The sequence below is a fragment of the Nyctereutes procyonoides genome, unplaced genomic scaffold (assembly GCF_905146905.1).
Source record: "Nyctereutes procyonoides isolate TBG_1078 unplaced genomic scaffold, NYPRO_anot_genome, whole genome shotgun sequence".
Taxonomy (NCBI): domain Eukaryota; kingdom Metazoa; phylum Chordata; class Mammalia; order Carnivora; family Canidae; genus Nyctereutes; species Nyctereutes procyonoides.
In genome coordinates, this window is record NW_026575046.1 from 28,933,539 (window position 1) to 28,947,628 (window position 14,090).

Genomic DNA, 14,090 nt, shown 5'->3' on the forward strand with positions numbered 1-14,090 from the left:
TTCCTTGTTCCCATGCCCAAGCCCAGACCACCACTAATGTAGGTCCTGGTGACACAACTGAAGTGTGTAGTGCAGGAGAGCGGGGTGGTCAGAGCAGGGCTTGGGGAGTGAACCGGGAAGGGGTAAAATCCGTGCCTGGGAGGCCTGTTAGGAGGCTGGTCACTCCTTTGTTCCTTGTCACCTGAGCACTGCCTGGTGCCATGCTGGCCCCGGCCAGTGGCTGTAGGCATGGGGCAGAGTGAAGGGGGCAATGTGGGCCTCATTCCTCACCGTGTCCTCCTTCTCTCTCTAGATGGACAGCACCCAAGACAAGAAGGCCCCCACAGTGCAGTCTCAGGGCCGGAGTTGTACAGAACTGCATAAGCACCTCACGTCAGTGCCATCTTGCCCCCAGACTAAAGCCCGCTCCCCAGACAGGGGCTTGCAGCCACCACCGGCCCTGAGTCCCCCGCTCCCAGCCAAGGAGGATGAGGAAGCTAGTGAGGACTGCCCGAGCCCCCAGCCAGCTCCAGCCTTGCCCCAGGACTCCCCAACACCGGGCAGGGCAGGCCCTGGCACCCAGGTGTCCCGGGAAGACATGCAGGCGATGGTGCAGCTCATTCGCTACATGCACACTTACTGCCTCCCCCAGAGGAAGCTGCCCCCCCAGGCCTCTGAGCCAGCCCCCCAGCCCTGCAGCAGCCCCTCCAAGCAGGTCAAACCCCGGCCCCGGTCCCAACACCCTTCCAAAGGCTCCTGGGCCGAGTTCTCCATCCTGAGGGAACTTCTGGCTCAGGATGTCCTCTGCGATGTCAGCAAACCTTACCGCCTGGCCACACCTGTCTACGCCTCCCTCACACCCCGCCCCAGGCCCAGGCCCCCCAAAGACAGCCAGGCCTCCCCTGGCCACCCATCCCCTGTGGAGGAGGTGAGGATCACAGCTTCACCCCGGAGCACTGGGCCCAGACCCAGCCTGCGCCCACTGCGGCTTGACGTGAAAGGACACACTGGCCGGACAGCCAGGCTGCAGCGGGAGGAGGAAGAGGAGGAGGAGGATGAAGAGGAGGAAGAGGACGAAAAAGATGAGGAAGAGGAGGAGGAGGAGTGGGGCCGGAAAAGACCAGGTCGAGGCCTGCCATGGACCAAGCTGGGAAGGAAGCTGGAGAGCTCCGTGTGCCCTGTGCGGCGTTCCAGGAGACTGAACCCGGAGCTGGGCCCCTGGCTGGCGTTCTCTGATGAGTCTCTGGTCCCTGTGGAGCCCCAGGGAACTCTGCCCTCACTGCGCCTGGCTTCCGAGGCCTACGACGTGGAGGGGGCACTGGGCAGCCCCACAGATGAGGACAGTGGCCAGGACCAGCAGCTCCCACGGGGACCCCAGATCCCGGCTCTGGAGAGCCCCTGTGAGAGTGGGTGTGGGGACACGGATGAGGACCCCAGCTGCCCACGGCTCCCTTCCAGAGGTAGTCGGAGTCGATGGTCTGCAAGAGAGGGGGCAGGGATGGGGCGTGGCATTCCCCACTGCGCTGGGAGCCAGGAGCCCTGTGCTGGGCAAGTCCCTTCCCCTCTCCGGCTCCCGACTTCCCTTTCTGTGCAATGGGCTATTTGGGCGGCTCTTCAGAAATCACCCACACATCTCTTGAGTTTTTCATCACGCGTGGGCCAGGCACCACTTAATGAACACGGAGCGAGATGCCTGCCCTCTTGGGGCTTTTGTGTCAGTGGGGCAGACAGGCAATCACAAAGTAAATAAAAAAGGAAGATAATTACAAATTGTGCTAAGTGCTCTAAAGAAGACGTCCTGGGTGATGATGTGACAAAAGGAGTGAGTCTTAAATCCAGCTCCATAATGATGTTGAATTTTAAATGGTAACAGTAGTGGTGGTGATCATACCGGGTGATCTGTTGTGTACTCGCTGTGCCAGGTGCTGGTCTAAAACTTGACACCACTTAACCCCGGTGATTCTTCACAGGGGGCCTGTGTCGTAGGTGCTAGCATAATCTCCATTGTCAGACAGAGAAACTGAGGCACAGAGGTATCGAGTGACCCGTTGAGCTAGCGAGTCCTGCGTCCACCTTTTGGGGGAGTACCCTAGGCCCTGGCCTTCCCTGGGGCTCCTCCCCACTGTACTGCACTCTTTGGCCAGAAGGGATCACCCTCATAGCCACTTGCTTTTTCGGAAACCTCCAGTAGTCTGCCCACCGCCAATGTTGCTGAGACCCTGGGAATGAAGGTGGCTTTGAGTTGTTCCTGCCCTTTCCTGAAAATGACAGAGACTTTTGGGTCACATGCCTGAAGGGAGTACTGCTTGGGTTCCAGTGGGGGTTCAGGGTTTCCTCCTGAGGGAAACATATGCTAATGATGCCATGTTGGGGAATCTTATTTTTTTTTCTTTTTCATCTTCTTTTCAGACTCTCCCAGGTGCCTCATGCTGGCCTTGTCACAAAGGTAGATTTTTGGAAATCACTGGTTAATTATTCCATGAGTCTTTATCCTGTTGGATATGTGTCTCGGGGGTGGGGGGGTAGGTGGTTCCTCAGCCTCTAAGCCTGCCTCTGTCCCCCTGCACCTGCTCTCACTCTGCCATGTGGGGCCTGCCATACGTGGGCTCCTTTAGAAGGGAGGTCTCTGCAGGCCCAGGGAAAGTGGGGGAATTAAGGTTTCAGGCCATTTCATAAACTGCCCTTTCCAGGACAGGGGAAGGAATTCTTTTCTCCACAGGGGAGAGCTGAAAGTGCTGTGTGGCTTTGGGCAAGTCTCCTCCCCACCCTGAGACTTGGGTGCTCCATCTGTAAAATAAGAAGGGTAATGATGCTTGCCCTGTCCCCCTCCTCCAGCAAATTCCTCCTGTGTCTCCTGCAAGAGGTATATGCTGCTTTGAATTCCTCTAAGCCAGGATGAGGGTTTCCCAGAAATTCTCCCCAGGACCCACCTCTATGGGCAGCAGAACCAGGGTCCATCGCAGTGTCCCCTTGCCCTCCTTGCGTGCTGGGGGAAGTGGAGCCTGCTGCTGATTGGCCTCTTTCCTTTCTGTCCTCCCCACCCCCAACAGTGACCCTCCTTTTGGCAGGAAGAGCTTTGAGCAGACCTTGACGGTGGAGCTCTGTGGCACCGCAGGTGAGCCAGGGGCTCAGCTGGTAGGGTGCCCTTGGGGGAGCAGACGTGACTCCTCGCAGCGAGTCCCCTACCCTGAGCAGCCCCTTGGGCAGTTGGGGGTGTACCCCACTGATCCTGCCACTGCTGCACGGGTTGCATGGGGTCTTAGGATACATAGTGAGGGTGTCATAAGGGGGAGAGTCAGCCTTTCATCTGCAAACGATCCGCACATAAGCTGAGGGCAAGGTTAGGAAAGAAAGAGACACCGTCTTCCCCCAAAGGAGCCTGCCATCTTATGGAGGAGACAGACTCACACTATGACTCAAAGGATATGCAAGAGCTCTGGGAGCATTGGTGCTGGAAGGGGCGGGGTGGGGCAGCGCAGGAGCGTGGCCTGGGAAGCTTTGCAAGGCATCCAGAGCAGGGCGCATATGATCTGAGCTTGCGGGGACGAGCAGAAGTTGGGGAGATAGAGACAAAGAGGTGGGAAGGAGATCCCTGGCAGCAGAATCTGCAGGAGCAGAGGCACGTGGGGTGAAAGCACAGGTGCATCTGAGATTGACCACCTGCCGTTGCTGCATAGCAAAGGCAGGGCGGGCAGGAAGGAGCAATCACAGAGGGCCCAGAGGAATGCCAGGCTGAGGCTGTGATCCTGATCCTGTAGGCTTCAGGAGCCCCAGAAAGGAAGAGACCTCAGGCACTTAGCAAGTTCCCTTTGGTGCCCTGGGGGGCGGGGAGGGAGGCCAAGGGTCGATGCAGGAAGCACCAATGGCACTGTGATGGCCCAGTCCACGAGGGAAGTTGACCTGTGGCACCTGCCTCCTCTCAGCTCTGGGGACATCAGAGGCTGTTGAGTGACAGGATGTAGAGCAGGAGGAGATATCTCAAATGACCTGAAGGTTTTGGCTACCATCACTGGGCTATAGAGGGATGGCAAGTGGATTTCATCACATGCCAGCTCAAGAATTGACTGTGGAGGGGGGTGGGAGGTTGGGGTAACTGTCCATTAAGAAGGGCACGTGATGTAATGAGCACTTGGTGTTATATAAGATTGGTGAATCACTGACCTCTACTTCTGAAACTAATAAAAATACATTATATGTTAATTAATTGAATTCAAATTGGAAAAAAAGAATTGACCGCAGACTGTGTGAGGAGTCCCAGGCCACATTCAGGCTCAGCTGGCAGTGCAGTGATTGATTAGTGATGCCTGCCATTCATTGGGTCGGGGAAGTGGAGGTACTTGTGCTGCTGATGTGGCATCCCAAACTAGAGTCTCTGTCCCCCTCACCTCTGGTTCTCCTCTTGCTTGGCTAGGACTCACCCCACCCACCACACCTCCCTACAAACCGACAGAGGAGGACCCCTTCAAGCCAGACATCAAACACAGCCCAGGCATAGACAGAGCTCCCAGTCTCCCCAGCTTGGAGGGCCTCCAGCTTGGGCCCGCCACAGCAGCTGCCCCCAAGCTGCCGAAGAAGCAACCAGAACGGAGCGAGCTCCTGTCACACCTGCGGCATGCTACAGCCCAGCCGGCCTCCCAGACGGGTCAGAAGCGCCCCTTCTCCTGTTCCTTTGGAGACCACGATTACTGCCAGGTGCTTAAGCCAGAAGGCGCCCTGCAGAGGAAGGTGCTGAGGTCCTGGGAGCCGTCTGGGGTCCATCTTGAGGACTGCCGCCAACAAGGTGCCCCACGGGCTGAGGTGCAGGCCTCTGCCAGGGAGGAAGACAGAAGCTGTGACAGTGGGGATCCCGCCAAGGACAACGTGCCCCTGAGAGACCATGAGATCCGCGCCAGCCTCACCAAGCACTTTGGGCTTCTGGAGACTGCCCTGGAGGATGAAGACCTGGCCTCCTGTAAGAGTCCTGAGTATGACACGGTCTTTGAGGACAGCAGCAGCAGCAGTGGTGAGAGCAGCTTCCTCCTGGAGGAGGAGGAGGAAGAGGAGGATGAAGAAGAGGACTCAGGGGTCAGCCCTCCTCGCTCTGACCACTGCCCCTACCAGAGCCCACCAAGCAAGGCCAGTCGGCAGCTCTGTTCCCGCAGCCGCTCCAGCTCTGGCTCCTCTTCCTGCCGCTCCCGGTCACCAGCCACCCGAAGGACCTTCAGGTATGGATGGGCAGCCTCGAGAGGGACAGTGGGCAGCTGAGGACCCCAGTTGCTGGGGTGCCACGGGAGGGAGGAGCCCTGGGGCTGCGTCTCTGTGTGTGGCCTGCGTCCTGGTCAGAGGCCCTGGAGGTGATCTCCCTGGGGGAGCTGTGGGCCAGTTGGAGGCAGGTAAAGCCTGCAGTGAAATGGTCAGGAGTGACGCCAGTCTCTTGGCCCCGGGAGAGGAAGAAAACCCACTTCCTGGCCATTCGCAGCCTTATGTCTAAATGAACTTGTCCCTTTCTCATCTGTGTTTTCTGCTTTTACATTTGTAAATTGGACTCAGTTTCATATAATGGGACATTTGCATGTGAAAAGAAATTGAGCAGAATTCTGATCTGTATTCTAAAAAAAAAAGAACACCTGGACTTAAAGCAGTGATAAGGTTTACTCCCATCTCTTGGGCCTGGTGAACTGTGCAGGACTTCTAGCAGTTGAGAAGCTGCTTTACCTTCCCGCTGCGATGATGCATCTGAGCCTGTTGGCTCATACCATCTTGGCCCACTGAACTAGTCTGAAAGAAGGAGCTGGTTCAAAAGTCAGCGGGGAGTTAGGCAGAAAGAGTGGGGGTTTGGTGTGTTTTGGTGGAGACCCGTTGCTTCTCTCCCTGATTCATAGCAGGACTCCAGTGAGTCTTCACCTGCGGGAGGCCTGAGGCGGGTCAGCCGGTGCAGGTCGCAAACCCTCCACCTGAGATGCACCTAAGCGACCACTAGATGGTGCTCTGGGGTCCTGAGCAGTGCAGTGGCGGCCGCTGGTTACCTGTGGACCGCTGGACCCCACCCGCCCAGTGTCTGATTCTTTACATCTGGGGGTGGTGGTGGAGAATCTGCATTTCTGACTAGTTCCCAGGTGATGATGATATCACCAGAGAGCCATACTCTCAGACGCAGAATTCAGGTAATTAAAAAAATCTTAGAAAAACTGGGCTTTCTCTTATCTACACAAGTAACTCTTAACTGTTTGACAATCTAATGAAAGCAAACACTCCTCTTCCCTTTAAAAAGTACATAGACCTCCAACTGGCGTTAGGTTTTAGGAGGTTTGTAGACTCTCCAGATACTAATGTTAAGAAGCCCTGGGCTACCTGTTACTCCAAAAGAGTTCCCTAGTGATTTCTCGTAAAGCCCTTCTATGTAATAAGCCAGGATGAGGGCTCCATTCTCTATTCCTCGGGGGTCACTGAGCTAAGTGACTTGGCATCCATATTAGGCAGTTTCCTCTACAATGTTTAGTATTTCAGAAGGTACTAAGGTTCTCTTCTTTTTGAAACACCTCCCTCCCTCCCTCCCTCCCTCCAAGGCTGGAGCTGAGGTTTTCTGGCCTCCTTTCCTTCCTGACCAGCTCAGGGCTGTCAGGGTAGGCCCAACTTGCCTGCAGAGAGTTAGGAGCCTCTTTAGAAACTCCCATGGATTCTCCTTTCCCTCTTCTGGCTTTTGGGCCAAGTTCAGGGGTGGCTTTTTCTTCTCACTAGAGAAAAGTAATTGGTTAACTTGGTTCTTGCTCAGCTGGCAAAGTTCAGTGCTTGGTAAACCTGGTGAACTTGTCATCAGTCTTCTCCAGACCCACATCTTTTCACCTGTGCTTTCCGTACCAAACATTGGTCAACAAAAGTGTTTTGAGGGGGTTTAACAACACAAACCAGTCACCCTCAGCTCTGCAGGTGGGGGAACTGCCAATCCTTTGCAAATGGATGATGATACTGTTATTTATAGCACTTTACTTATTTGTTTATTTGTTTGTTGTTTATTATTGGAGAGAGGGTGGAGGAGAGGAAGAGGAAGAGAAAGAAAATCCCAAGCAGGCTCCATGCCCAGTGTGGAGCCGATGCAGAGCTCTATTTCATGACCCTGGGATCATAACCTGAGCGAAAATCAAGAGTTGGATGCTGCTTAACCAACGGAACCACCCAGATGCCCCCTGTTATTTATAGTGCTTTAACATTTGCAAGTCACACCCCCTTCTATTACCATATTTAGCTTTCCAGATGCACTTGGAGGACACATCTGCTTTTTTTTTTTTAATATTTTATTTATTTATTCATGAGAGAGAGAGAGAGGCAGAGACATAGGCAGAGGGAAAAGCAGGCTCCTTGCAGGGAGCCTGATGCAGGACTTGATACCAGGACCCCGGGATTAACACCTGAGCCAAAGGCAGATGTTCAACTAAGCCACCCAGGTGCCCTGAGGGCACATTTGCTTTTTGTCCCCATTTTAGAGATGAGGGAGCAGAGGCTGTAAGAGGCTCAATTGAAAAGCAAGCAAGCAATTAACTGAGCAGGTCTTGAGCTCAGCATTTTGTGTTCTGTACCTCACAAATGGCCAAGGAGGTGGTACAGTCAGTCTTCCCTGTCTTCCAGTCAAAGAACTGAAGCTAAGGGGATGTAAGTAACTAGCCCAAGGTCACCCAGCAGGGCATCGAATGCAGGCCGTCTGACTGGAGAGCCGATGTTTTGTCATCTGTACTGAGTTTCCCAGGGATGCAAACAGTCTGTGCAGAGCCAGGATGCCCTGCAGACCGCACATGCCATGCTCCTTCCACTCCAGCAGCCTGGCTCTCTGGAGGAAGGAGGAGGCAGCATGCAGACAGGCAAGAGGACATGAGCGTGGGGCACCCACGAGTGTCCTCAGACTGTGCACCTGGGCTGATGAGCCCAATAGCCGGACGGGACATGGGGGCTGTGATGGCCAGGATTGCCTCTTGGCTGGGCATCAGCCACTAGAGAGTGGTGGGTCTAGGATCAGCACCCCTCCTGCTAGCTGTGCCTCCCCCGCATTCTGGCTTTAGGCAAATCCCATACTGAATCTGAGCTTCAGGGTTTTCCTTTGGAAAATGGGGAAGCATAAGGCCTCGTGGGTTGCTTTTCCCCCCATCAGATCACATGCAGTAATGAAGCAAAGGGACCTTTCCACCCCTCATGGCATAAAGAGGCAGAAGGGTGCTGATTAGGGACACGGTGGTTTCCAGGGATCCAGTCAAGGAAGCTGGCAAAGGCACGTGTTGGATGGTGCAGAGCCGCACACAACCCTGGGCTGTTGCTGCCAAGGGGGACGCTGGCCTTCCGTGGGCGCCAGTCCTGCTACTTCTGCCCTCATGAGCAAGTTTGAAAGAAGCGTCCCTTGCTTCATAGAGCAACTCTACCCGCCCACCCACCCTGCTGTGGTCCCTCCTGAGAGTGAGTGCCTCTGCTTTGCTTGTTCACTGACAGATGTGAGAGCAGAGGGCCGTGTTCAGACAGAACGCCAAGCGTCCGGCACGCCAGGAAGCGGCGGGAAAAGGCCATTGTAAGTGACCTGGGGCCCCGGAGCCCGGAGTGAATGGGGAAGAACAGGGGCAGCAGGACATGCCAAGGCTTCAGAGGCCCGAAGCCCTTTGAGGCTGGCTGTGGCCTGCAGAAGACAATTAAGTTTCTTTGACTTAAAAAGGCACAAGGGTCACCAAAGGGCATCAGAGGTGGCATCGTGCAAAGTGCGGCTGAGGGACTGGCTGTGAGGCGTGTAGTCGGTAGTGATTTTAGCGCTGAGCATCACAGGCTCAATAGAGCTGAGAGCACAGGCCGTGGGGCGGGGGATGGGGGGGCAGGGAGCAGAGCTAGGCCAACCAGGCCACAGAGCAGCCCTGCTACTACCTCCTGTGTGACCTTGGGCAGGTCTCCCAGCTTCCCTGAGCCTCAGTTTACTCATCCATACACCAGGGAGTTGGGCCTGTCCTTCCTAAGGGTCCCCTGGCTCGATCAGGGCTAAGGGACCAGGAGAGCCTGCTCCTTGCTTCCCACTGACCTTATTGACCCTCCTCCAGAGTTAGTCTCTGGGCCTCGGCTGTGCCAGGAGGCTGCAGAGGAGAGCCAGAGCCAGCCGCTCCATGTCACTAGAAAGAAGGGAAGGGAAAGTATTCAGACAGAGGCACAGAAAGACAGACTTGCACTTGATTGCTTTTCCACCATGAGGGTGCTTCAGGGCAGAGACGTGGACGGACACATGAGGTGTGTGTACCCCAGAGGTCCACAGCTGTCTGCAAGCAGGTACTTAGAACCACTGGCTGTGCCTGGAGCGTCTTCTTGGAATCCACATGTGACCATGCAGCGATTGTGATGTGCCTGGCGTGGACGAGATGGACCAGGCCCCTGTTTTCATGGCTGGGGCAGAAGGGAGACGTACAACAGACTTATAAACAAGGAATAAACACTGTAATCAGAGATGGGGAGAGGCGCGGTGGAATTAATCACGTCAGGCTCGAGTCTCTGAGAGAAATAGTTGTGTTTTGATGGTTCGCGAGGATGTATTTATAGGGCAGTCTGGGAAGGGCATCTGCAAAGAGCTAGATGCTGATGGATGAAAGGAGCCACCATGAAGTTTCAGGAGGATGTGGAACAGAGGCAGGAAAGAACCTTATCAGGTTAAGGAGCTGCCAGGAGCCTGGGAGGAGGGTGTTTCTTCACTGAGCAGAATCCAGAACCTAGGGCGGAGCCCTGCTGGGTCCCTGGGCCTTGGTTTCCTCCCTGCCCCTCTGTGAGAGGAGAATGGGATGGCTCCAGAGTCCCTGGCCTTACCCTAAGCCTGTCCAAACCAGAGCTGTCTGTATTACCCACAAGAGTGCAGGTTTCCAGGAACGCAGCTGGAGTTTACCTAGCGGGTCAAAGCAACTCTTCCACTAGCAGTGGCTTTAACTGGATCCAGTCACGGATGGTAGAGGAAGAGGAGGGGACATTTCAGCCTGGGTTTCTCCCCCACCCCTCCCTCTGCTGGGCAATTCTGGGGGCCCACAGCACAGCACCCAGCTCACCAGAAGTGACCTCTTAGTCCTCGTGTCCGCACGCTGCCCTGGCAAAGCTGAGGGTGATGGTGGTTCTGAGCCCTATGCCCAGGGTCCTACTGCCTTCCTCCTAGCCCACTGTGACCCCCACAATGACCTGGCTCCCTATCCTTGCCCATTACCATCTTGGCAACTTGCCTTTCTATCACAGCCTCCCCCAACTACCAAAAAAAAAGCCCCAGACTCAGAACACAAATACGGTACACAGTTATGTTAATACTGATGAATCCTCTTGTCTCGTCCCTTCTCTGCTCATTTCCTTAAGTGAGCAGTGGCTTCCTTTGGGAGCCACATCCCATCCCGACACTCAGCGGCCCCCTCCTCCAAGGCAGGTCTTTTGGGAGAGGGATTGTCCTTGTCCTCTCTCTGACTCCAGCCACAGGTGGTGTCACATGCTCAGCCAGGCAGCACGGGCTGAGGATGAGGACTCTGTAGGAGCCCACCATCAAAGAGGTCCCAGGAAGCCAGGCAGTGACTGGGTCTCTCCGTGTCTCCCTTCTGGAGCAGGGCGAAGGCCGTGTGGTGTACGTTCGAAATCTCTCCAGTGACATGAGCTCCCGAGAGCTGAAGAGGCGCTTTGAAGTATTTGGTGAGATTGTGGAGTGCCAGGTGCTGACAAGAAGCAAGAGGTGAGTCGAGTCGAGCTATTTGCAGAGGAGGGCAGGGAGGAGGGGCAGAAGTCCCAATCCAGGGCTGGCTACACAGAAGATGCCAGAGAAGATTTGTAGAACACATATCTGAGGAAATCCACAGCCTGGACCTGGAGAGCCAGGCCCCAGAGAAGGTCCAGTAACAATTGTGTGGCCCAGCAATAAGCAGAAAACAGCTGCTAATGGTTTGCTAAGTGCAAATTCCTGTGCATTCTCTTAAATTTGTTTGATTTTTGTTTTTTAAAGATTTTATTTATTTGACAGAGAGCACAAGTAGACAGAGTGGCAGGTAGAGGGGGAAGCAGGCTCCCCACTAAGCAGAGATTCCAATGTGGGGCTCAATCCCAGGACAATGGGATCGAGACCTGAACTGAATGCAGACACTTAACTGACTGAGCCATCCAGGTGCCCCTCTCTCTTAAACTTTCTAACATACCTGTGACCTGCACACTCATTCTATTGCTCTCCCTTTTGTGGAAGTTGAGGCAAGTTAAGTAAGCAGCTAGTTAGTAGCAGAGCCAGATCTATAGCCTACATGTCTGCTTCAGGTTTTCTACCCTGGAACTGGCCCAGGGCGGCAGACAGCCCCTGGGGCTTAAGGACACAGTTGTACTAGAACCTCACTGCCCTGCAAGAGCCCCTGCTTCACATCCCTCCATTCCTCTGGAGCAGCCAGTTTCACACCACTGATTCTGCTGTGAATCTTGATTTTTTTCTCACTTACTTGGGGAAGCAGCATTCAGAAGTCAGGGTATCTGCAAGAAGAATAGGTTGCATGTAAATGCACAACTTAGATGTCAAAACTTTGTCAGTTTTGAGGTCATTCTGAAGTATCTCCCATTATATTTGCCAACTAAATTATTAAGGCTTTTAAATTCTAATTTAATAATTTTAAAGAGCTTCAATGACAAAATAGTTTCTCTATAGGAATCATTACATGCTTCGTATCCATTAAGGTGGCTACAGAATATCACAAGCATTGGCAAGGGTATAGAGTAATTAGAACCCTCTTGCACTTTGATGGGAATGCAAACTGGTGCAGCCGCCATGGAAAGTGGTGTGGAGGTTCTTCCAAAAATTAAATATAGAATTACCAGGTGATCCAGCAATCCGACTGCTGGGTATAAACTTAATAGAATTGAAAGCAAGATCTCAAAGAGATCTTTGCACGACCGTGTGTATAGGAGCTTTATTCACAATAACCCAAGAAGTGGAAACAACCCAAGTATTCCATCGACTCATGAACGGATAAGCAAACTGTGTATACACATACAATGGAATGTATTATTCAGCCTTAGAAAGGAAGGAAATCCTGTCACATGCTACAAGCATGGATGAACCTTGATAATCATGGATAACCTAATGATTATGCTACATGAAATCAGTAGCCACAGAAAGAGAAATGTTGAACGCCTCCACTTACATGGGGTATCTGGAGTAGTCTAATTCCTGGAAACAGCAGGCCGACAGGGAGGACACAGCAGTGTGGCTGTACTTAACACGCCCAGTGTTGGTGAGCCCGTCCTGAGCAGTCGGGGGACTCCAGCTTGTCTCTGTGCTGAGGAGTATAGGTAGCAGAGGGACGGAGCAGCCAGGAGTCTCTTTCTTGCTGTTTGTGGAGCTGAAGAGCTGAGGGAAGAACTGACCCCCGGACCCCCTCGCCTCAGCATCCTTCTCAAACAGGCTGCCCCCAGCTCTAAGTTTCCTCCTACTGGGGAAAGGGAGGAGTGTTCCTCACAGTTCCAGCCACGAGCTGGATGAATTCTTTGAGGTTCTGCTGTGCGCCAAAGGCTCATCCTTGAACCAGTCATTGTGAACACTTGGCACCATTGTCAGAGGAGGGGGAATGGATGCTGAGCAGGGCAAGCTCAGAGATGTCTACCATCAAGGACGAGATGCGTACCGAATACCAGCTGCGTTAGGGAAGGGGGAAGGCCGCATTAGCAGCCAAGGAAGTGGTGGCTGAGGCTGGCTTTGAAGGAGGCAGGAGGGGTAGGGTGGGGGCATAGGTATGGCAAACAGGCTTTCTTGGGGGGAGGTCTGAGTTCAAAAACCCTGCCCTGCCCCTTGCCTTTGGGCAAATTCTGAACTCCACAGAGCCTATTTCCTTATCCCTGAGGGGGAGAAAATGCCAGAAGCCACTCACCCGGCGGTCTGAAGAGTGAGGCACCCTGGCAAACATTCTGTAAATCACCTGCTCTTACTGTTACTGCACAGTAGAGGTCAGCCTGGCAGTTGCCATCATCTGTATTTGGGGGGCCATGGACATGGTTAGTGGTTCTAACCACTAAGCAGTGTGGTTCTCTGCTCGTCGCCGACTAATGGGTGGCCTGAGAGTGTCGACCAAGCTGGCTCAGTAACACGCTCCCCCTGGCGTCTCCCCACAGAGGCGAGAAGTATGGCTTCATCACCTACCGGTGTTCTGAGCACGCTGCCCTGTCTCTGAGGAACGGCGCTGCCCTGCGGAAACGCCACGAGCCCTCCTTCCAGCTGAGCTACGGAGGGCTCCAGCACTTCTGCTGGCCCAGACACACTGACTATGGTAAGTACATAAGGCCCCGGCACATTCCAGCGAGGCCTAAACCCCCTCTGGACCCAGCTTCCGCTCTAACGCTCTAATATGCCATTGGTACAACCTTGCAGCTGGGAGGCCTCCATCTGGTTTTCCTTCTGGTCTCTGGCCCATCTTGTCCTGTCTCAAGACTGATACCAAGAGAGAGATTCGGGCCCCCCGGGGCCCCTTGGAAGGTCCAGTCTTGTGTTCACAGCCAGTTGGCAGAACCATGATTACTGCCTCTGACCTCACAGGGCCAGTGGCTGCCCTGCTGCCTTCCGGGGCATTCTGTGGTGGCCCCAACAGCTAGCAGACATCCTTGTCCATTAATGGGCCACAGTGAAATAATATTGTCACCATGCCCTCCTCATTTGGGGACGAGTTGGTGAAGAAGGACAATTTAGGAGAGAATTATCTGGATTAGAGTCCAACATAGCCTTCCAACGTATTGGGCTGAGTGCGAGGAGACACAGGACGGCTCCGGGCCAGACACTGTTCCACCTGACTCTCTGTCCACGCATGAGGTCTGGTTCCATATCTATATAGGGAGGGCATCCTAGCTTTGTTGGCCACCTTATGCAACTTCGCAGTGGTTTACTAGTGGGCAAGAAGCTCTTAGGGAAATAGACTTACAGGATAATCAGAACCAGAAGAGATCTCTGGGGTGCTCTAGTTGGGGCCACCACGTTCTAGAAGCAGGGCCACCCTGAGACATTGATGACAGGGCTGAGGTGTCACGGTAGGCCGGCGGAGGTCACACGTGCTGTCTAGTGCTGTGAGGCCGTGGGCCACATGCCCTCCGTGGGCCTGGCCCTGGTGGCAGCTTTTCTGATGGTCGAGCCTTTCTGGGTT

General features: G+C 54.1%; 1 protein-coding gene across 3 annotated transcripts in view; it reads left to right on the forward strand.

Annotated features, from left to right (window-relative positions):
* Positions 1 to 14,090, forward strand: part of PPARGC1B (PPARG coactivator 1 beta) — a 112,072-nt gene that overhangs the window by 90,318 nt on the left and 7,664 nt on the right. The window contains exons 5-11 of one of the 3 annotated variants that reach the window (XM_055325236.1): positions 293 to 1,439; positions 2,389 to 2,425; positions 3,030 to 3,094; positions 4,391 to 5,183; positions 8,431 to 8,506; positions 10,539 to 10,663; positions 13,072 to 13,226. In XM_055325236.1, the coding sequence (XP_055181211.1) occupies positions 293 to 1,439; positions 2,389 to 2,425; positions 3,030 to 3,094; positions 4,391 to 5,183; positions 8,431 to 8,506; positions 10,539 to 10,663; positions 13,072 to 13,226 (2,398 nt within the window). Of the gene's footprint in view, positions 1 to 292; positions 1,440 to 2,388; positions 2,426 to 3,029; positions 3,095 to 4,390; positions 5,184 to 8,430; positions 8,507 to 10,538; positions 10,664 to 13,071; positions 13,227 to 14,090 lie in introns of those variants that run through there. The other 2 variants (XM_055325237.1, XR_008664371.1) reach the window with 2 other exon arrangements.